This window comes from Lissotriton vulgaris, chromosome 3_1 (genome assembly GCF_964263255.1).
Source record: "Lissotriton vulgaris chromosome 3_1, aLisVul1.2, whole genome shotgun sequence".
NCBI classification, from domain to species: Eukaryota; Metazoa; Chordata; class Amphibia; order Caudata; family Salamandridae; genus Lissotriton; species Lissotriton vulgaris.
Window position 1 is genome coordinate 921,654,762 of NC_141689.1, and position 23,992 is coordinate 921,678,753.

General features: G+C 49.5%; 1 protein-coding gene across 1 annotated transcript in view; it reads right to left on the bottom strand.

The window, feature by feature from the left end:
- ALDH1A1 (aldehyde dehydrogenase 1 family member A1) overlaps nucleotides 1-23,992 on the bottom strand; it is a 271,085-nt gene that overhangs the window by 29,772 nt on the left and 217,321 nt on the right. Inside the window, exon 12 of the mRNA XM_086961266.1 lies at nucleotides 18,814-18,888. Coding sequence (XP_086817392.1) covers nucleotides 18,814-18,888 — 75 coding nt within the window. The remainder of the gene's footprint in view (nucleotides 1-18,813; nucleotides 18,889-23,992) is intronic.

Sequence of the window (23,992 nt, forward strand, 5' to 3'; positions counted from 1 at the left end):
CCTCTGAGGAATTGGACTAAAGCGTTCACTCAACTGGATTGGATTACTATCATTACACACAACATGTACGCCAAAAGATTAAAGAAGTGGAACCAGAGTCTAATGTCCACTTTTGATACTTATATGATAATTGCTGAAGGAAAAAGCTATGTTAGTCATAGCCGTCATATGAGGTTTCAGTGACTCATGAGCGGCAGGCTTTTGGCAGACATGTCACTGGACCCAGTAGGTGTGTAGCACAAAGAGTTTTTCAGTGAGTTAAAATTGTCTCACACTTCAAAATCAGTGCTTTATGAGCGGACATCAGAGGAATATCCTGGACAACACATACAGCACACTGACTACCATTAGGGAATCATCCGCTGTCCTCAGAACAGATAATCCCTTAGGTAGTTCATCAGGTTGTAGGAGCTGACAACCAATAGAGACATTATCCAGTGGCTCTGGTTCCTTTTGAATGGGGGTGAGGGGGGGGGGGGGAGCTGGTCTGAGATTTCTTGAAGGTAGTTGGGAGTCGATCCATGTCTGTGGATTGTCTGCTCGGTAATCATCGGGAGCACACCATCGGAAAAGAGGTGGAGCTCCAGTCCCACCTGAAGATGTTGGGGTTGCCTGAGTATTTACAACAAGGGGTGGTGAGGGACAGAGTCTCTGAATTAAGCAGAAAGCTCTAACCCAGTCAAGAGATCAGGGCTAGATCCAACACCGTTTTTTAGCTCACTGCACCATCCCAGTTTCAGAACCTGACTGTATGCAAATTAGTCTGTTCCTGTCCCAGTGCATGATGGGAACAGGGCAAACCAAACTACAAAAGCCAATTCTTACACTGGGAAGGAAACAAGCTCCCGGGGACCGGTTTCTGGCATTACAGCCGTCTTCGGCCCGGTTTGCTTGAATCCTGATGGTGCAATGAGCAAGGGTCTCACATCTGAGAATACCCTTCCACGCTTAGGGTGGACAAAAATATTTACAACAAGGGGTGGTGAGGGACAGAGTCTCTGAATTAAGCAGAAAGCTCTCACCCAGTCAAGAGATCAGGGCTAGATCCAACACCGTTTTTTAGCTCACTGCACCATCCCAGTTTCAGAACCTGGCTGTATGCAAATTAGTCTGTTCCTGTCCCAGTGCATGATGGGAACAGGGCAAACCAAACTACAAAAGCCAATTCTTACACTGGGAAGGAAACAAGCTCCCGGGGACCGGTTTCTGGCATTACAGCCGTCTTCGGCCCGGTTTGCTTGAATCCTGATGGTGCAATGAGCAAGGGTCTCACATCTGAGAATACCCTTCCACGCTTAGGGTGGACAAAAATATTTACAACAAGGGGTGGTGAGGGACAGAGTCTCTGAATTAAGCAGAAAGCTCTCACCCAGTCAAGAGATCAGGGCTAGATCCAACACCGTTTTTTAGCTCACTGCACCATCCCAGTTTCAGAACCTGGCTGTATGCAAATTAGTCTGTTCCTGTCCCAGTGCATGATGGGAACAGGGCAAACCAAACTACAAAAGCCAATTCTTACACTGGGAAGGAAACAAGCTCCCGGGGACCGGTTTCTGGCATTACAGCCGTCTTCGGCCCGGTTTGCTTGAATCCTGATGGTGCAATGAGCAAGGGTCTCACATCTGAGAATACCCTTCCACGCTTAGGGTGGACAAAAATATTTACAACAAGGGGTGGTGAGGGACAGAGTCTCTGAATTAAGCAGAAAGCTCTCACCCAGTCAAGAGATCAGGGCTAGATCCAACACCGTTTTTTAGCTCACTGCACCATCCCAGTTTCAGAACCTGGCTGTATGCAAATTAGTCTGTTCCTGTCCCAGTGCATGATGGGAACAGGGCAAACCAAACTACAAAAGCCAATTCTTACACTGGGAAGGAAACAAGCTCCCGGGGACCGGTTTCTGGCATTACAGCCGTCTTCGGCCCGGTTTGCTTGAATCCTGATGGTGCAATGAGCAAGGGTCTCACATCTGAGAATACCCTTCCACGCTTAGGGTGGACAAAAATATTTACAACAAGGGGTGGTGAGGGACAGAGTCTCTGAATTAAGCAGAAAGCTCTCACCCAGTCAAGAGATCAGGGCTAGATCCAACACCGTTTTTTAGCTCACTGCACCATCCCAGTTTCAGAACCTGGCTGTATGCAAATTAGTCTGTTCCTGTCCCAGTGCATGATGGGAACAGGGCAAACCAAACTACAAAAGCCAATTCTTACACTGGGAAGGAAACAAGCTCCCGGGGACCGGTTTCTGGCATTACAGCCGTCTTCGGCCCGGTTTGCTTGAATCCTGATGGTGCAATGAGCAAGGGTCTCACATCTGAGAATACCCTTCCACGCTTAGGGTGGACAAAAATATTTACAACAAGGGGTGGTGAGGGACAGAGTCTCTGAATTAAGCAGAAAGCTCTCACCCAGTCAAGAGATCAGGGCTAGATCCAACACCGTTTTTTAGCTCACTGCACCATCCCAGTTTCAGAACCTGGCTGTATGCAAATTAGTCTGTTCCTGTCCCAGTGCATGATGGGAACAGGGCAAACCAAACTACAAAAGCCAATTCTTACACTGGGAAGGAAACAAGCTCCCGGGGACCGGTTTCTGGCATTACAGCCGTCTTCGGCCCGGTTTGCTTGAATCCTGATGGTGCAATGAGCAAGGGTCTCACATCTGAGAATACCCTTCCACGCTTAGGGTGGACAAAAATATTTACAACAAGGGGTGGTGAGGGACAGAGTCTCTGAATTAAGCAGAAAGCTCTCACCCAGTCAAGAGATCAGGGCTAGATCCAACACCGTTTTTTAGCTCACTGCACCATCCCAGTTTCAGAACCTGGCTGTATGCAAATTAGTCTGTTCCTGTCCCAGTGCATGATGGGAACAGGGCAAACCAAACTACAAAAGCCAATTCTTACACTGGGAAGGAAACAAGCTCCCGGGGACCGGTTTCTGGCATTACAGCCGTCTTCGGCCCGGTTTGCTTGAATCCTGATGGTGCAATGAGCAAGGGTCTCACATCTGAGAATACCCTTCCACGCTTAGGGTGGACAAAAATATTTACAACAAGGGGTGGTGAGGGACAGAGTCTCTGAATTAAGCAGAAAGCTCTCACCCAGTCAAGAGATCAGGGCTAGATCCAACACCGTTTTTTAGCTCACTGCACCATCCCAGTTTCAGAACCTGGCTGTATGCAAATTAGTCTGTTCCTGTCCCAGTGCATGATGGGAACAGGGCAAACCAAACTACAAAAGCCAATTCTTACACTGGGAAGGAAACAAGCTCCCGGGGACCGGTTTCTGGCATTACAGCCGTCTTCGGCCCGGTTTGCTTGAATCCTGATGGTGCAATGAGCAAGGGTCTCACATCTGAGAATACCCTTCCACGCTTAGGGTGGACAAAAATATTTACAACAAGGGGTGGTGAGGGACAGAGTCTCTGAATTAAGCAGAAAGCTCTCACCCAGTCAAGAGATCAGGGCTAGATCCAACACCGTTTTTTAGCTCACTGCACCATCCCAGTTTCAGAACCTGGCTGTATGCAAATTAGTCTGTTCCTGTCCCAGTGCATGATGGGAACAGGGCAAACCAAACTACAAAAGCCAATTCTTACACTGGGAAGGAAACAAGCTCCCGGGGACCGGTTTCTGGCATTACAGCCGTCTTCGGCCCGGTTTGCTTGAATCCTGATGGTGCAATGAGCAAGGGTCTCACATCTGAGAATACCCTTCCACGCTTAGGGTGGACAAAAATATTTACAACAAGGGGTGGTGAGGGACAGAGTCTCTGAATTAAGCAGAAAGCTCTCACCCAGTCAAGAGATCAGGGCTAGATCCAACACCGTTTTTTAGCTCACTGCACCATCCCAGTTTCAGAACCTGGCTGTATGCAAATTAGTCTGTTCCTGTCCCAGTGCATGATGGGAACAGGGCAAACCAAACTACAAAAGCCAATTCTTACACTGGGAAGGAAACAAGCTCCCGGGGACCGGTTTCTGGCATTACAGCCGTCTTCGGCCCGGTTTGCTTGAATCCTGATGGTGCAATGAGCAAGGGTCTCACATCTGAGAATACCCTTCCACGCTTAGGGTGGACAAAAATATTTACAACAAGGGGTGGTGAGGGACAGAGTCTCTGAATTAAGCAGAAAGCTCTCACCCAGTCAAGAGATCAGGGCTAGATCCAACACCGTTTTTTAGCTCACTGCACCATCCCAGTTTCAGAACCTGGCTGTATGCAAATTAGTCTGTTCCTGTCCCAGTGCATGATGGGAACAGGGCAAACCAAACTACAAAAGCCAATTCTTACACTGGGAAGGAAACAAGCCCCCGGGGACCGGTTTCTGGCAATACAGCCGTCTTCGGCCCGGTTTGCTTGAATCCTGATGGTGCAATGAGCAAGGGTCTCACATCTGAGAATACCCTTCCACGCTTAGGGTGGACAAAAATATTTACAACAAGGGGTGGTGAGGGACAGAGTCTCTGAATTAAGCAGAAAGCTCTCACCCAGTCAAGAGATCAGGGCTAGATCCAACACTGTTTTTTAGCTCACTGCACCATCCCAGTTTCAGAACCTGGCTGTATGCAAATTAGTCTGTTCCTGTCCCAGTGCATGATGGGAACAGGGCAAACCAAACTACAAAAGCCAATTCTTACACTGGGAAGGAAACAAGCTCCCGGGGACCGGTTTCTGGCATTACAGCCGTCTTCGGCCCGGTTTGCTTGAATCCTGATGGTGCAATGAGCAAGGGTCTCACATCTGAGAATACCCTTCCACGCTTAGGGTGGACAAAAATATTTACAACAAGGGGTGGTGAGGGACAGAGTCTCTGAATTAAGCAGAAAGCTCTCACCCAGTCAAGAGATCAGGGCTAGATCCAACACCGTTTTTTAGCTCACTGCACCATCCCAGTTTCAGAACCTGGCTGTATGCAAATTAGTCTGTTCCTGTCCCAGTGCATGATGGGAACAGGGCAAACCAAACTACAAAAGCCAATTCTTACACTGGGAAGGAAACAAGCTCCCGGGGACCGGTTTCTGGCATTACAGCCGTCTTCGGCCCGGTTTGCTTGAATCCTGATGGTGCAATGAGCAGGCATGCCTGACATCACAGTCCATGACCGCCCAAGAGGGTAGTCAGGAGAACCTAGAGCCTGGAAGAATTGCCCAGGTACTTGCAAAAGTAAGGAAGGGCAAGGGGAGCGGGAAACCTGCCCTTGAAACTCCCCTGGTCCAGCAAGAGACTGATCCTGAGGATGATGCCCTATAATCTAAAGGCGAGGATGTTGCCACCCTGGGAAACCTTACCAATTGACAGAAGGAGGAAGGAGGACCCAGCAAGGAGGAGTTCTGTAGAGCCCAGAAGGAGTTTCCTACTCTGGAGGGCCTATGGCAGCAAGCCCTGGCCCAGGCAGGTGGCGACACCTTTGGTGACCACCTAGTTACTGGGAGTATGGTCTCCTATACAGTGAGCCTAGGGTACCGGAGCCTGGTGCAACCCATGTGTTCGTGGCACCCAGTGCCACAGGACCTTCCTACTGGAGCTAGATCATGATATTCCCCTGGCAGGTCATCTAGGGCAAGGCAAGAACTTTGGATGGGTTGTCATCCACTTGTATTGGCCACAGATGAAGGTGACCTGAGCTGCTTTCTTAGGTCATGTCCCACCTGCAAGGCCAGTGGGAAGTCAGGAGGGAAGCGCAAAGCTCCTCTTCCCCCTTCCAGTCATTGGAAACCCCTTTGAAAGGGTGGACATCAACATTGTTGGACCCCTGGACCCTATGACAGCACTAGGCAACAGGTATAAAGTGGTACATCACAGTACAATAATTTGTCAAAGATAATCTTGCGCATATTTTGGTCTTTTATTGCTATTATTTAGAAACACCTCCTTTACTAACAGATGTTATGTCAAAAGATAGGTTGGATTACATTTGGTTAAGGAAGCCAGCTTGGCTAATTGGTTTGTGTATTTTTGCTTTTTGTATGTAAGTCACTGCATTGTAATATTTTAAATTACTATAAATCTTGCGTTGCTATAATTGTATTTGAATCTGAATTTGGTTTTAATTGCTTGCATTACTGAATCATGTGAATCATATGTGAGTGGGTACTGCTTTGCATATTTCTACAAGGGGGTCTGTTATTTAACTAAAATGTACCCTCTTCAACTATTTTGTCAATACCAAAAACTGTTTAATGCTTAAATAGTAGTCAGTGGTAACATGTGTCCCAAGTCGATATACACATCCTTGGCAGCAAAATAATTATCCCTACATAAGTGATAAAAAAAGTTGACAATGTTCTATTCTTTGTGGCTTCTTGTTAAAGTCTTGGACAATTCCAAGCAATTTAAGTTTTTTCGGTATGTGCAAAATGTATGAGCAATTAATTGCAAGATGCACGACTGCCTGAAAAAAATCAGCTGGAATTCTAACAACACACCGGGATGTTTTCACCTACCGCATAGACTTCTGTGTGTGGATAGAAAATTACATGGCAGAGAGGAGACCAGATTAGGAGACCTTTGCACGTTTGACTTAAGGTTTAAGTGGTTGCAATGACTCAATCATTCAAGCATTGTTGTATTTGCCCAGTGACGTCATTAGAACCACTTGATGCTGTCACGGAGCTTCAACTATTATCCTTTGTGAGCCAGCTCTTACAACCCCACAGGCTGTAATTGTGTTGTTGGCCGACTCAAGTAATTCCACTTGTTAAGCTTATTTGTAAGCATAACTGAACTGCAACCAGCAGTGTAATATTTAGGCAGGTGTTCCCCACAGCCAGTCACGCAATTTTCATATGACATCCTAAAACTTGGTTGAATAATTCATTTCTTGCTTTTTTTTTAAGTTCTTTTTACTCCCCCTCATATACTCCTTTTATATTATAGACTCTAGAAGATTTCAAATACTCATAAAACAGAAAACAAAATGTGTAAATATATTCCATACGAGAATTAGTATGTCGTATTAGTAATATGAAATTATTATGAAAAGCAATTATAGCTGAGACAAATAACAAGATGAGGCATGCTAATTATGAACATGATAAACAACTGGGAAACCTGTTTCTGGAAAACCCTGGTGATCTCGTAATATCTTGCCAGATGCAGTTGTGAGCGAGATATAATTTAAACTGCACTCTTGTAATACATATATAATATAAACTCAAGATTACTGACATTCAAAAGCAGCGCAAATAAAATGAATAATATTCAATATTACTTCAGTTATTTTAACACAGTGCTTTCTACTGCGCTTATGTTTCAAAATACTGTAACTTAAGTTGCTTCTATTAACCAGTTATCAGATTTAATTTTACGCTTTGAATGTGGCAGATACGAAAATGTTTCAACTGTTTAAGCAATAATATTACATAGTGAAAAAAACAAACAGGTTTTTAGGAGGAGTCAGAGGGCTATCGTCACAAAAACTAAACTTCAATTGTTCAACTTTTAAATATGAGAGAGGGCATTGGCAATTGTTTCGATGTGCTTCCCAGCAAAGTGCAACAAAAATACAAGAAATGGGCCTTGTCCTGTAATTGCAACTTTCAGCCATCACTGTACGACCAAGAGTGTTACACTTTCTATGTGCATGCTTATCATGTTTCGAGAAGCCGTACACTTCTAGGATGCTGGAAGTCGATGCTTGCATCCCAAGTGACAGTGTGCACAGTGTGGATGTTACTCAGAACCTTTTGGCTGCAGGGAATGAGTTTCTTCACAACGGAAAAGTTGTCAACATTTTACCTACCCTAATAATATTACAGAAGCAACTAAAGTACCCTAACATGCTACAGTAACAGCTTATCCAGCCCAAGAAAGAGACCCATCCTCACTTCTACCAACACACACATTTATTTCTTAAAGAAAGCAAACATCTGTTTTCAATGACAAGTTCTTTCCTCCCCACAAAAAAATAACCTTTCTCCATCAAACCCTGACATCTATAGGCCGATCACCAATGGCCCTTTTGCAGGAAATTTGAAAGAACACTTTTTCCAGCTCTCCACTTCTGTGGGGGGGGCGGGGGGGAGGGAATAATGTTCTATCAGATGAATAGTCTGCATTCCACCCATTCAGAGGTGTGGGATAGTACTGATAACCACCTGCAATTATGTGAAACTCATCAAATGGAAATATTTATATAACACTATAACCTCTGGACCTAAACACAAAGCCTTCAACACCCTTCATCATCAGAGACTTAAAACGAATTTAAGAGTTTTTCATTACCACAAATGGTAAAACTTAAAAGTACTTATCCACATTTTTAAATACACTACACCCTGCCCTATGGGCTGTTTATGGCCTACCCTAGGGGTGATTTATATGTGCTAACAAAAAAGCTTAGGGCATTAGAGTGGGGTGGGATACACTGGGGTAGACTTGCCTAGATTAGGCAAACTGGAGTAGGGTAGACTAGGCTAAATTGTATTGTTTTAGAGTGGGGTACATTGGAGAGTGGTAATTTGGAGTGGAGTGAAAAGGAGTGGGGTAGATTAGAATTGAGTGTGGTGGGTTGGAGTGTGGTAGATTGTTTTGAGTAGATTGATGTGGGGTAGATTGGGGTGAGGAGTGGGGTAAATTGGTGTGGTAGATTGGAGTGGGGTAGATTGAATTGGGATATATTGTGGTGATTTGGGGTTGACTGAGTGGAGTGGAGTGGATTGGAGTGGGTTACATTGGGGTAGATTGAAGTCTGGTAGATTAGGGTAGAACAGGGTAGAGTGGAGCGGGGTATTTTAGGGTTGATTGGGGAAGAGTGGAGTGAGGTTGATTGGGGTAGTTTGAAGTAGAGTTGAGTGGGCTGGATTCCAGTAGAATTGGGTAGATTTGGGAGCAGTGGAGTGAAGTAGATTAGGGTGCAGTGGGGTAGATTGGAATGGAGTGGGGTAGATTGGATTGGAGTGGGGTAGATTGGAGTGGGATAGAGTGGACTGGTGTAGTTTGGAGTGGGGTAGATTGTGATATGATGCAGTGGGGTGGTGTGGGGTAGATTGGGGTGGAGTGGAGTAGACAGACGGATTAGAATGAAGTGCGGTAGAGTAGTATGGGTGGATTGGGATGGGTGGGGTTTAGAGTGTGTAGAATAAGATAGATTGGGATCAAGTGGGGTATATTGGAGTGGAGGGAGTAGATTGGCGTGGAATAAATTGGGGTAGATTCGGATGGAGTATATTGGAGTAGGGTAGATTGTGTTAAAGTGAGGTCAGATAGACTGGAGTGGGTGGATTGGGATGGATTCAATTAGATTGGACTAGAGATTTGTAGATTTGAGTAGAGTGTGGTACATTGGAGTGAAGTGAATTGAGGTAGTGTAAAGTGGAGTGTGGTAAACTGGGTGGATTGAGGTAGATTGAAGTGGAAAGGAATAGAGTGGAGTGGAGTGGGGTAGATTGGGGTAGTCTGGGAAAGAATGGAGTATAATGGAGTAGAGTGTGGAGATTTGAGTTGGAGAGGGATACATTCGGTGGCAGCTTCTCTGCTGTGATTGAGGAGTGTTGCCCGCAGAGGCAAACGAAAAATAAAATGATGATCATTTTTGTTTTGTCCTGTAGCCAAGTCTGGGGCACGGGGCCACAGCACTGCAGCAGGGGGAGGAGGAGTGATGGGCACTGCTGTCAGTACGCATGACGGTTTGGCTGGCCGTTTTAGGATGGCCAAACCGTCATGCACTTTGACATGGAGAAACCAGCAGGCACAGGCTCCCAGTGCCTGATGGAGCGCAAAACAGGTGCGCTCCGTCCAATTCCGACACTGCTCTCATAGGTATGAGACCAGCATCTGGATTGGCCGTAGGGGAGTCTGGGAACTTCATACTGTGCCCAGAAGATAGGTGAGGAGAGCGGTGGACAGAAGACAGGCAGGTATGTTTTTTTGTATTGTTTGTTATGTTACAGGTCCCCCCGAACTACCTCACTACATTTCTCTGACACCAGCAGCTACTGGGTATATTGGACTACAGTGGGGTGGGGTGATTGGAGTTGAGTGGAGTAGATTGAATTGGAGTGGAATGGGGTAGACTGAGGTGGATTGGAGTGGGGTAGATTGTAGTAGAGTGGTGTAGATTGGCATAAGGTAGATGGAGGTAGATTGCAGTGCAGCGGGGTAGATTGAATTGTAATGAAGTGGAGAGGGTAGATTGAGGTGGAGTGGAGTGGGGTAGATTGCAGTAGAGTTGAGTGTAATGGATTAGGGTAGATTGTGGTAGAGTGGAGTATGCTAGATTGGGGTAGATTGAATGGTACTGTAATGGGGTAAAGTGGATTGGGGTAGATTGGATTGGGGTTGGATAGATTGGAATGAGCTGGATGGGGTGGGGTACAGTGGGGTGGGGTAGATTGGAGTTGGTGGATTGGGGTGTGTTTGGGTTTATTAGGTTAGACTGGCGTGGACTGGGGTATTTTAGAATGAAATAGATTTGAGTGGGGTAGATTAGGGTAGATTGGATTGGTGTGGGTAGATTGGGTGGAGTGGGGTAGATTTAGAGGAGTGGAGTAGATTGTACAGGGGTAGATTGGTGTAGATTGTGATAAAGTGGAGTTCGGTATATTGGGGTAGATTGCAGTGCAGAGGGATAGATGGGAATGGAGTGGGGTAAGTGGTGATGAGTGGCCTAGAGTGGAGGAGCATGGAGAAGAATGGTGTGTTGTGTTGTGCAGTTAATGGCATAGAGTAAGAGTGCTGTTGAGTTGAGTGGGACGGTTTGCCATCAAATGTCTTAGATTGAAGGGGGTATAGTAGAATGTAGTGGAATGTCGTAGCATTGGAATGGTGTGGCTTACAGAGGAAGGGCATAGAGTGGAGTGACACCAGGCAGGTCGCTCCCCCCATCCGCCACGCAGCCCCCAGTGGATTGAACCTCCGTTGCTGCTTTTGCCGCCTGCCTGCTCACTCCCTTTTTTATTCTGTACCCCTGCGCCTGGCCTCTGTGCCACTTTGTTCCTTTTTTCATTCTGTGCCCCTGTGTTTTTGCTTTCTGTACCCCTGCGTTCTATTGTCCCTCTCCCGCCGTCTTTTCCCGCTGTTTTTTTCCCTGTGTTCTCCCCCGCCGCTCAGCCCCTGCAGCCCCGCCCCCTTCACTCCCATTGGCCGCCCCGCTCCCACCTCCCAGCTGCTCCTCCCTCCCTGCCCTCTTATGGAGGCCGCGAAGCGGCTGTGCAGCAGACACGTGCAGCGGGCGCGCCGATGGCGCCCCGAAGGCGCGCCTAAGGCAAGCCCGTCTGCGCCCATCCGCGCCTGGACCATGCCCAGTGCCAGGACCCCTGGCCCCTGACGATGCCTGCCCACACGACGGACTTACGATGCCGCCACCCTCCATGCACTCAATGCCGCCCGGAACCACGCCTGCTACCGAGCCATCCCGAAATGCACCCACGGACCCTTCACCTGCCAAGCCTGCAAATTCACCTGCCTCCGAACCTGCCCCGCTCCCGCCAAGCCAGACACCAGCAACACTCACCTCAAGTGCATCCTGCTCAACACCTGCTCCGTCCACAGACACGCCGTCGAACTCTGAAACCTCCTCGACACAACATCACCAGACGTCGCCTTCCTCACAGAAACTTGGATGAATGCCTCCTCAGCCCCGAACTTCGCCATAGCCATTCCGGAGGGCTACAAGATCACCCAGAGGGACCGCGTCAACCAAACCGGAGGAGGCATTGCCATCATCCACAGAAACACCATCCGAATCACGACCAATTCCGATGACACCATCACCGCCGCCGAGCACCTCCACTTTCAGATACACACCGACCCCAAGACCACTCTCAGAGGCACCCTCATCTACAGACCCCCGGGACCATGCACACAATTCAGCGAAACCATCGCAGACTTCATCAGCCAGGACGCCCTTACCTCCTCAGACTACATCCTCCTAGGGGACCTCAACTTCCACCTGGAGAACAACAATGACAGCAACACCGCAGCCCTCCTGGACAAACTCGCCAACCTCGGACTCAAGCAACTGGTGAACACCCCCACCCACTACTCCGGTCACACGCTAGACCCCACCTTCTCCTCCAGCAAGCACATCTCCTTCAGCCACTCCACCGGACTACACTGGACAGATCACAGCTGCGTCCACTTCAACTTCAGGAGAACCACCACCACCCGCAACAGTTTCCCCGCAGAAGCTGGAGCAAGATCACGGCCAACCAACTCACCACCTCCCTCAGCCAGAACCCTCCCACCAACACGAGGGACCAACGAAGCAGCCCTCAACCTCACACAGTGGCTCACCAACTGCGCAGATGACCTCGCGCCACTGAAGAACCCTCCCAGCAGACCCGGCAGCAAGAAAGCCTCGTAGTTCACCAACGACCTCAAAAACTCCAAGAAAACCTGCAGCACCCTCGAGAAAGCCTGGCGCCACGACCAGACAACAGAGAACATGACAGCCCTCAAGAACGCCACCCGCAAACACCACCAGTTGATCCGCACCACCAAAAGGACAACATTCAAAGAACGTCTGGACAACAACACGCACAACAGCAAGGAACTCTTCAGCATTGTTAAAGAGCTCTCCAACCCCAGCGCCTGCAACAAAGACATCACACCCTCGCAAGACCTCTGCGACTCACTCCCCTCGTTCTTTCGCCGCAAGATCGCCGACATACACAACAGCTTCGGCGCACAGACCACGCAGCCAACCACCGAACAAGCACACCCCCACCACCACCCTCTGCAACTAGACCCCGGTCAGCACCGAAGACACCACCTGCACGATGAACACCATCCACTCCAGCTCCCCAACCGACCCCTGTCAACACCACATCTTCAACAAAGCCGACTCAATCATCGCACTCCATCTCCGGGACATCATTAACAGCTCCTTCGCATCCGCCACCTCCCGGAGAGTTGGAAACATGCCGAGCTCAGAGCCCACCTGAATAAACCCACTGCAGACCCCACGGACCTCAAGAACTTCCGCCCCATCTCGCTCCTCCCTTTTCCTGCTAAAGTCATTGAGAAGACTGTCAACAAACAACTCTCCGCCTTCCTCGAGACAAACGGATCCCTCGACCCCTGGCAGTCCGGTTTCCGAGCTAACCACAGCACCGAGACCGCCCTCATCGCAGCTACCGACGACATCAGGTCCCTGCTCGACAACGGGGAAACAGCTGCACTCATCCTCCAGGACCTCTCAGCAGCCTTCGACACCGTATGTCACTGCACTCTGATACAACGGCTCAGCAACACTGGAATCCAAGAAACGGCCTTGGAGTGGATCATCTCGTTCCTCGCCGGAAGAACCCAGAGAGTCCGCCTCCCCCCGTTCCGATCCGCGGCCACCGAAGTCATCTGCGGCGTTCCGCAAGGATCCTCGCTCAGCCCCACCCTCTTCAACATCTACATGAGCCCCCTTGAAGCCATTGCACGTCAACACAACCTAAACATCATCTCCTACGCCGACGACACCCAGCTGATCCTCTCCCTCTCCAATGACACCGCCACCGCCAGAGCCAGCCTCCAGGAAGGAATAAAAGACGTCGCGGAATGATGAAGCTCAGCCGTCTGAAACTGAACTCAGACAAGACGGAAGTCCTCATCCTGGGACCATCCCCCTCTGCCTGGGACGATTCCTGGCGGCCCCCTGCCCTGGGCACCGCCCCCAAGCCAACGGACCATGCACGCAACCTGGGCTTCATCCTGGACTCCTCCCTCACGATGTCCAAGCAAGTCAACGCCGTCTCGTCATCCTGTTTCAACACCCTGCGCATGCTCCGAAAGAACTTCCGGTGGATCCCCACTGAAACCAGGAAGACGGTCACCCAGGCCCTCGTCACCAGCCGACTGGACTACGGGAACCTCCTCTACGCTGGAACCACAGCCAAACTCCAGAAAAGGCCCCAGCGCATACAGAACGCTTCTGCACGACTCATTCTGGACATCCCCCTTCACGGACATATCTCTGACCACCTGAGAGACCTGCACCGGCTCCCCGTCAGCAAGAGGATCACGTTCAGACCCCTCACCCACGCACACAAGGCTCTCCACGACATGAGCCCCAAATACCTCAACAGCCGCCTCGCATTCTACACACCCACCCGCCAGCTCCGATCTGCCAGCCTCGCCCTCGCCACCGCAGATCCACCGCCGGAGGAAGATCCTTCTCCTACCTGGTGGCCAAGACATGGAACTTCCTCCCCACCCACCTACGGCTGACCCAGGATCATCATCTCTCCTTCAGGAAACAACTCAAGACCTGGCTGTTCGAGCCGTAGCGACTCCCCCTCCCCCCAGCGTCTTGAGACCCTAGCGGGTGAGTAGCGCGCTTTACAAATTTGCTGATTGATTGATTGATTGAGTGGAGTATTGTTAAGAGGAGTGGCATTGTGTGGAGTATGCAGGATTGTCACATAAATTCTCTCACTTTGAAGTCAGAGAAAGAAAAGCAAACACCAAGCTCATTTGGAAGACAGAGACTGACATTTTGCTTCTGTATTTGAATTCACAATAAATGTAACAAGATAAGAAGAAGAACTAAAGGCCTGATTTCAGAATGCGGGAACGCAGAAGAATACAGTAAACAAGTGATGCTCACGGTAGGGATGAACTCAAGCTGTACAACCTAAAGCAAATAAAGCCAGCGAATTTAAAGCAAGCAACTGTGAATTGCAAACCACAAAGCCAATGGTAAGTAATGGGTGAAATGCATTCTCAGGGAAGCTTTCAGAATGCCAAAAAGAAGATGTAAGCAAACCAGACAACCAAGCTGTCTGGTAGTCGTTGACCTAAAATTGGGGTTTGCAGATTGTGTTCACATCTTACGGAATCTCACTTACATATTTTGTGCATTTGCAAACAATTAAAACCAGAGAAACAATATATATGTTGACCAGTTTTGTTATAACTGAAATTTAAACCTTCCATGGCACTACGGATTTATGATAGGAAAGGGCATGTTAGACACCGGCACTGAAACTGCCAGGGGATTGTTTTCCTTATTGCTTCTTGTAAAGACCACCAGTTTTGTGGACTTCCATGCTAATGGGGCTCTCCAAATGCATGGCTGATATGTGGGCCCTGAAAAGAAGCAGCTGGATCAGAAATGAGGCCTGCAATGTTGAAGATACAGATAAAAGCTAAAAAAAACAATTGGTGCATGGGTTTATATTAGTGTATACATATGTGTGCATATCTGCATATGTGTGTTTGTGTGTGTGTATACAGCAAATGTGATAGAGACTGTGAGTGAAGGATCCAAACCACCCACTGCATTTCGTGAACTCTCCTCACCACTTACTGGGTCTAAAATGATGTTCCTATCTCAGGAAAAATTCCTGTCCTTGCAAAATGATGGAATTTTTCTCATTGTGGTTAACAGGGCTTAATGAGCTCTATCACAGCTCTGGCCTGGTATTATGGTAGAAATTCTTGAAATACCATCGACAGCATGAAATTATTACAACCATGTGATAGTATTATTTGCATAATGTCTGTGTTCACATCTGAATGATGCCCACCTCAGTATAATTTGGACTATGGGATAATGGTGTTAGTTATTGGCATAATGCGGACAACCGTGATCATACGAGGGGTAATGCTGGATCTAGTATGATGGTATCTACTTCTGCCATCATTTTGGCCCTTGTGACATCGTGGAAATTCATGGCATATTGTGGACAACATTTTGCGAGCGAGGAACAGAGGCCACTTGCATCTTATATATCCCTAACTATTATAAGACTTTGTCAACAATTCAAGATCAAGTCATCCGTCAATCTACTTTCATCAGCTTGGCCAATCCTTCAGCCATGCTCACTCTCATAGCATCTGTTCTTCCTCTCGCTCACCCATTCATCCATCCATAAACTCATCCATCCCGACACCCACCCTCTCCTTGCCCTCCTACACCTATGAAGTCATCAGGCCATCTAGTCTTCCAGCCTGTTACTTAATTTCACATTCTCCCACTCACCTGACTGCACAATCAACGACGCAAACTCGCCCTTCCATGGAGAATCAATTGACTTTACAACAGTGTGACGTTTTGTCAATACTAGTTTAGTTTTGATCTAGACGAGCTAGAACCATTGGACACACCCTCTTGCAGAATATCATGTTTAGCATTGTTTGCTTCTATTTTATCAAGTTAAAAGAAATACATCGTTTTTCTCTCATGGGCAATCCTCCATGAAGTGGGCTATTTTCAACCATTATAGTTTAAAGCTGTACATATTGGTTCAAGTGACTCTTTGCATATAGATGTATTGTCTGTAAATATGATGATTGTTAACAAGATTCTGTACCTGCTGAAGCCATGTTGTTTACGACAACAAAGTTGGAATAAGCCTGATGTCTAAAACAACTCTATCCATCACCATGGGCATTATTTGTTCTTGATTAGTCAATGCTATTTGCACTACTGTATAGAGCTACCAAAAGCCAATGAAATGGGAGAACTCATTAAATGTTGTCACATCGGGAATTGCTCACTAAAAAGGCAGTACATCTGCATCCTTAGAACTACTACTTTTCACAAGCAATCCAAGTAGAATACCTGTGAAGTGGAAAAGTTGTGGCAGGTGCATTTTTGCAGATGTACTTCCGAGAATGCCGTGTACCAATTTCAGTGGGCTGCTATTCCCACTGTGCAATGTTTTAAAATACTACAGAAAATATGCACAGGGGCAAATGGAGCCTCCTATGTAAAATAACATTTTTTTCCCTTTGTGGGGACAAAATATGTTGGCCCATGGAGAAAGCTCTTCACTCACATCCCTCTAAATCTTGGGGTGATAAGTTTCCCTTCCCATCCTGGCTGAAGTAAATCTTTAACCATTTCCCAAGTGGAAGGCACACGCGATGGAGTTTGTGAGCACCCACACATTTTCATATTTGTCGGCATTCCCAAACTTTTACGGCAGACCGTATCTTGGAATGTCCTCTTCCTATCCCTGAGTAGGATTTACTGCTGCGGATATCTCCGCTGAGATATTGGCAGTAGTAAATACATGTATCTATCTGCCAGGAATCCCTTTGTGAATTCCTCAAAGATGTAAAAGTTTGTTTTTGGCTATAAACATATGTTTACTGCTGAAAATATCTTTGTAAATCATCTCTCTTTTGTGGGACACTGAGTGGAGATTCAGGGACCTGATGTCATCTGCAACATGCTGATTTCCTCACATTTATTACATTGATGTGTGGTGTTTCCTCTCGATCCAAATTGTGTTTGTCTGTCCCCATAAATAATATATTTTTCTAAGCTATCACTCTCCCACTCTTAGTCCCCACTTACAAGTTGTAGAGAATAGCCTGGGTTATTTACTACTACACTCAGTAAATACTATTTCCCCAGGTTGAGGTATTTACCAAGTGTGGTAAATACCTCCTATTCTGAGTTTTCAACTTGATAATACGTCATACCATGTAGAATCTGTATTTAACACACTGAACCTCAGATTGCTTTGCCTTTTTCTGGGATTTTTCTGCTGATACATTTTGCCATGTTTGACTTTCTAAAATCTGTCACGGATCAATAGTGTGAGTATTACGAGGGGTGGACGGAACTCACCGAATTTTCCTCGTTGGAATTCTGTAGCGTTACCTAAAACCTCTGTGAGACTCTGTGGAGATCCGCGAGTGGAGGAATTCCGGTCCATCGGAGTGCGCATGCTGATTATTAGCACTGGGAGCTTTTCCCGCCCTGTACGATCAGCACAAACTACACCATGTGGCGTGCCAGAGGGTGCTGCTTCTTTCTGACGCTCTAGTAGATTTTCTTCTTAGCAGCAGCTTTCGCAATAGGACCACAACTTTACCAATGCACGCGGTAGTAACCTGCCATGACACCCACCCCGTATTGAGATATTTCGCAAGGAGGCAGTTCTAGAACTTATTTTTTTCTTGCTCGCCAACTTAAAGTTTTGGAGTTTTGGCCGAACTCTATGTTCTAAGCAGAGCAGACACAACTCAGGGAACTCCGCAGGCAGAGTGGAGTTTACCACCCACCCCTAAGTATTACTCCATCCCGATTTATTTTCCCATGTCCATTTTAACAGACAAATACTGACAAAATGTGCATGAGAAGAAAATAGCCCTGAATGAGGAGAAAACGTGTTGAAATCCCTGCAGAAACACCAATACTCACAGTTGTTTCCCATTTCCCAGGGAAAATCTCTGAACTGCGCAGAATTACCACACCTGGAAATGACCTCTCTCCAAGGTATCAGAATTACCAGGTGCAGCAATATGGCAGTGGGAGTCCCGTGGCTATCAGAATTAACGACTTAGGCTCTCAGTTTGAGTTGCCCTTACAAAAAACCCTGCTATTTCCATTACCCATCCCCTGGATTTCCTGTTATTAGGAATCCCAGTAATTCCAGAGGAGGGAAATAATGGGGATTAATATTCTGTAGGAACTCATATACGGAAATGGGCCACTTATGAGGATTTTACATTTGTGAGATAGTTCCCTTTCTGTCACTTTCCAACTGCCTTACATTCCTCTAGTAACCTCAGGACACTTCTTCAAAATATCAGCTGCCCTTTTTGTGTTTGACAAGTTTATTTTATTGATCATATTCCATACATTATCCTGAAGCTCACTTGTGGTATGTTGGCAAGCGGGCACTGAGAAAGCATGAATGATGCTCATAAGAAAGCATAAGGAACAATGCGAGCCATCAGCCAGACTTCCACTGTCAACAGTATGTCCTAGTAAAGAAAAATATATCTGTGTCGACATACTCTAAGGAAACAGATCCACAGCAAAAGCTCGTGCATTGAAGCATAACGAAGTGGGCATGTCTCTCAAATTGTTCTAAAAATTTCAGCAGAATTAGTTGCATTGTAATATTTTACTTACATTTCTCTTCCATTTCCTGACATTTTAAATCCTCCAAAGGGACACTGAGATGACAAGGCGCTATAGCAGTTAACCCTGGTAAGAAATAAAATGTGTTAAGTAATCACTTTAATGGATTTCCCAACAACAAGTCTTCACTTTGCAAATAGTTCAAACTTAAATACTGTTAAAATATAAAATTCGTACAAGCTCTGTACTTTTTGGACAAAATCATCATCATCATCAATAACTTTATTCGGCATTTAATTAACACCATAAAAGTACAACATTAAAAATTCGATTAATAAAATGTGCTGACCTTTCATCCAGTGAGACCACAAAAGAGAAAATCACAGTCAGCAATGCAATAATTCACATAGTTCATAAAAACTGTTTGGGAGCAAAACAATTTTCCCTCCCCTCAATTCAATAACAGTCGTCATATTTCAATACTGGACCTCAATCTAACAGAAGTTCTTACAAAATTAGTAACACACAATAAGGTCAGGGTATCTTTTGATACTTTTAAAAAGACCAGCGCGTCTCTTGCGGATCTAAAATTAGCTTTCTGGGGGGCGTGGCCAAGATGGCGGGGTGAGCGGACGCTTCCTCCCGTAGCTCCTCCGGCCCAGCTCAGCTCGACCCCCATTCCTGCGCTTCTCTCCCCCCGCGGCTGCACTGCGGGCGAGAGAACTGTGCCGGAGTTCTTGGGGCACATTTTGATGCCACTTTGACTTCTGGTGCCCCGGGGGAAGTCCCCGAAAAGTTTGATCAACGATCGATTCGAGGAGTGGAGCCTGGATCGCCCCGAGGAGAAGGGCCTGGAGGCGGAGCGTATCGCGGCGCTGTCCGCGCGCCTCGGCTGGGCCGAGTGCTGAAAGCAAGGGATCCCGAGGGAGCGGACTCGACGGACTCCGCGGAGTGCGGAGGCTTCCTGGACGGCGCCCTTGTGACCAGAGTCATCGCTGGACGACAGACCCCAGACTTGCGCCGGCGATCTATCCCCCTGCCATGGGTGTCGGGGTGTGACGCCTGGCGGACCCCGAGCCTGGAAGAGAGGGACGGTGGAGTTTGAGCGGTGACCGAACTGGGCGTACTAGTTGGTGAAACTGGGGGTCACTGGCATCGCACTTTCCCGACCCGTTGATGTTTGAGGGTCGCCCATAGACTTGCTGGCCTGGGCTGCCCTCCATGGTTCCGCCCTCCCGCCATCTTGTCGTTGAGGAGCTGGTATTGGTGACCCTCGCCCGCGCCCTTGTCATACGGGCGCCTCGGCTCATCCTGGTGCCTACACATCTGCCGTCCTCCCTGGAAGCACGCGGCTGAAAGCCTCCGACCTGAACCTTGATTATCGCCCTGACTGGCTCGATGGTCGTATCGCCCTGGCCCGTGCCGCCATTTTGTCGCCTGTGACGCACTACCCTTGTCCTCGGTGTGGTCTTCACATCTGGTGCCCGCAAGCGGCTGGGCGCATCTACAGCGGCCAGCTCTAGGCTTCACCCACCGCTGAGGTCAAGATGGCTGGGAGACGGGGCGCGGCACGGGGAGATCGCACTCTGACGGACATGCTCGGCAGGGCCCAGCAACTGCGAGACAGGACGCAGCCGTCCCCGGGGTCCTCCCGGGCCTCAACGGATGCCACCGGAGGCGAACCACCAGTCACGAGGTCCTTCATGGAGGACTTATTCAGCTCCCTCAAGGAGGAATTCCAGACTCTCAAGACCGAGGTGGCCGGAGAGGTCCGTGAAGTGCGCAGAGAAATCAAGGGCCTGGGCGAGCGGGTCGACACTGTGGAAACGGCGGCCCAGCGTCGTGATGAAGAGATAGCTCATCTCCAGCAGGACGTTCTCCGCCTACGGGAGCAATGTGTCGAGCTCCAGGCCCACCATGAGGACCTCGAGAACAGGTCCAGGCGGAATAACATCCGGGTGCGAGGCGTTCCGTCCGCGGATGAGGGTGCGGACCTAGTGGCCTACCTGCAGGACCTGTTTCGCGACATCTTGGGAGAAGGAGCGGACTTCCCGATCCGTATCGACAGAGCACACAGGGTGGGCCGCCAGCGCCAGTCATCGGCACCCCCACCTGATATCCTGGCATTCCTGCCGGATTTCCCCCTAAAGGAGCGCATTATGACAGAGGCCCGCAGGAAGCAGCCGCTGTCCTTCCGAGAACGACCCGTGGCGCTCTATCAAGACCTGTCCGCCATCACACTGCAGAAGCGCAGGTCTTTCCGCATCGCTACGGACTTTCTGCGGGAGCATGAGACGGCCTACTCCTGGGGTCACCCCTTCCGTCTTATCTTCCGATGGAATGGGGTGCTACATCAGCTGCGCTCCTTACAAGATGTCTGTGGGGTGCTGGGACTCACAGCTACGGAGGAAGAAGGGGCGACACATGCATGGAGGCGCCCCGAGCGGCGGGGCCGACGGAGGTCGAGAAGGCGCCAATCGCCGGCGACGGTGAGTCGCCCTGACTCCCCCACCATCAGGGCGGATATGGCGGAGGCCCTGAGGACTGCGGCCAGGAACTTGCCTGAATCTAATGGCGTGGCCCAGACGGCCTAACTTTTCTCCGGGGGGAGAGACTCTTAGCTTCTGCGATGCTGAGCTGGGGCTGGGGGTTGGGGGGGAGAGGTTGGAGGTGTGTGGCTGGACGTCCACCTGACTGGTTTCTACAGACTCGCCCACTAGGGCTAAACTGAGACAATGGGGTGTTTTTTCTTGTTTTTGGTTTTGGCTGGTTGCCATGGGTTGGTTTTGGGGGGGTTCAAGAGCTGGTTTGGTGTTGGGGGGGGCCCCGTCCGATACTGTCCGAACACATGCGAAGCCGACTCTGGCCTTCCCTGCACCCTTGCCCCGCGCGCCCCTTCCACTGATCCCTCGCTTGCTGCATAGCGCTTTGCGTCCCCGGGAGCGATGCCGTCCCTGAAAGTAGTGACCCTTAACGTTAAGGGTCTGAATAATCCTGTGAAGCGTAGGGCGATCCTTTCCCTGCTAGAAGGGTCGCAGGCGGATATCTGCCTCCTGCAGGAAACCCATTTACTCTCTAAAGATTGCCATAGGTTGCGCTCTGCCAAGTTCCCCACACAACTCTTTTCCTCGGCTGCGACTAAGACTGCGGGGGTAGCCATTCTTCTAGCCAGCTCCTTCAGGGGTGAGGTGTTGTATAAACATGCCGAGCAGAAGGGGAGGCTTCTAGCGTATCGCATGCGTCTGGGGGGTGTTGCCTTCACGGTTGGCTCCGTGTACAGCCCAAATGACCACCAGGATCGCTTCCTGGAATCTGTGTTGGTAGACGTTACTGCCTCGCCCGATCGCCACGTCATTTTGGGGGGAGACCTGAACATGGTCTTCGACTCCACCTTGGATAGGTCTGCCCAGCGCTTTCCGCAGACGGGGGAGCTCTCCAGAGCGGTACAGGACCAGATTGCAGAGATGGATCTGCATGACCTCTGGCGCACCATGCAGCCCGCCGATAGGGACTACTCATATTTCTCCCACGCACACCGCACTTATTCGCAGTTGGACTACCTCTTGGTGAGCGGACCGCTTCGCTCGGCCGCCACGGCAGCAGACATCGGGGTTTTGTCCCTGTCCGACCATGCGCCGGTTTCCGGAGTTTTTGCTTGGCCGGCGGCCCCCCCCTCCAGAGGGATGTGGCGGCTTCGGGACACGCTTCTCCATAAGAAATCGGTGGTGAAGCGAGTGGAGGAGGTCATTCATGAGTACCTGACCCACAATAACAACTCCGACACGTCCCTAGCCACGCAGTGGGCGGCTTTGAAGGCGGTTGTCAGAGGGGAGTTTATCTCCATTTCCTCGGCGGAGAACAGGGAGCGGCAACGTAAGAGGGAGGAACTAACGGCGCAGGTCAGGGAACTTGAACAGGTTCACCGCCGGACGGGAGCTCCTCGAGTCTGGAGGCAGCTGAAGGCGGCGCGGAAACTCCTCTCTGCGTTGGACCTGGACCGGGCGGAGTATGCGGCGTTGCGCTTGAAGCATGCCTTTTACACCGGCGGAGACAGATGCGGTAAGCTCCTGGCCCACCGGCTCAGGGCTGCGCAGCAACGCAACGTGGTAAAGGAGCTGGTGGGAGCGGATGGGGTCCCGGTTTCCGGTGACGTGGAGGTGGCGGATTCCTTCCGTGCCTTCTACGAGGCGCTGTACGCTGCAGAGCCCTCCCCACCGGGAGAGGCTGAGGCCTACTTGGAATCAGTAACCCTCCCTGCCCTGGATCCCGCCCAGGCGGACCACCTGGAGAGGGACATTCATGTGGAGGAAGTCATCTCCGCTATTGCACGGTTAAAGCACGGCAAGGCCCCGGGCCCAGATGGCTACACGGCCTTATTTTACAAGACCTTCTGTCCCACTGTCGCGCCTCTCCTGGCTCGCTTATTCAATTCCTTCTCTGAACCGGGAGCTATCCCACCGGACCTTCTCTCGGCGACTGTGTCGGTTATTCCGAAACCGGGGAAGGACCGGACTCTGTGCGGCTCGTATCGGCCCATCTCGCTTCTAAATGTGGACCTCAAGCTTTACACGGGGATCTTGGCGGCCAGACTGGGTCTGCACCTACCAGGTCTGGTGGAGGCAGACCAGGCCGGTTTTGTACCCGGTAGGCAGACGGTCGACAACACCAAGAGGGTGACGCACGTGCTAGAGAAGGCCTCACGCGTCCCGGGTGAGCGGATGCTGCTGTCGGTCGACGCGGAGAAGGCCTTTGATAGGGTCCATTGGCCGTACCTCGAACTGGTTCTCGGGAAACTGGGGATCGGCGAGAAGTTCCGCACTATGGTTTTTAATTGTTATAGGAGGCCGTCAGCATCGGTGCGTGTCAATGGACACAGCTCCAGCAGCTTTGCCATTGAGCGCGGCACGAGACAGGGCTGCCCCCTCTCGCCGCTCCTGTTTGCCCTCTATATGGAGCCGTTTGCCCAGAGGATTCGCGATAACCCGGACGCTATTGGGGTGAAGATGGGGCAATACACACATACTGTCAGCTTATATGCGGACGATGTCTTGCTGACCCTGGATGACCCCAAGCGGTCGCTCCCTGCCTGCGTCCAGGAGCTGAACTCCTTTGCCCGCGTGGCGGGCTTCAAAATGAATATGTCTAAATCGGCTGCCCTGGATGTGTCACTCTCTGTCGACACCAGGCGGGACCTCCAGCGTCTTTTTCCTCTGCAATGGTCCTCCTCCAC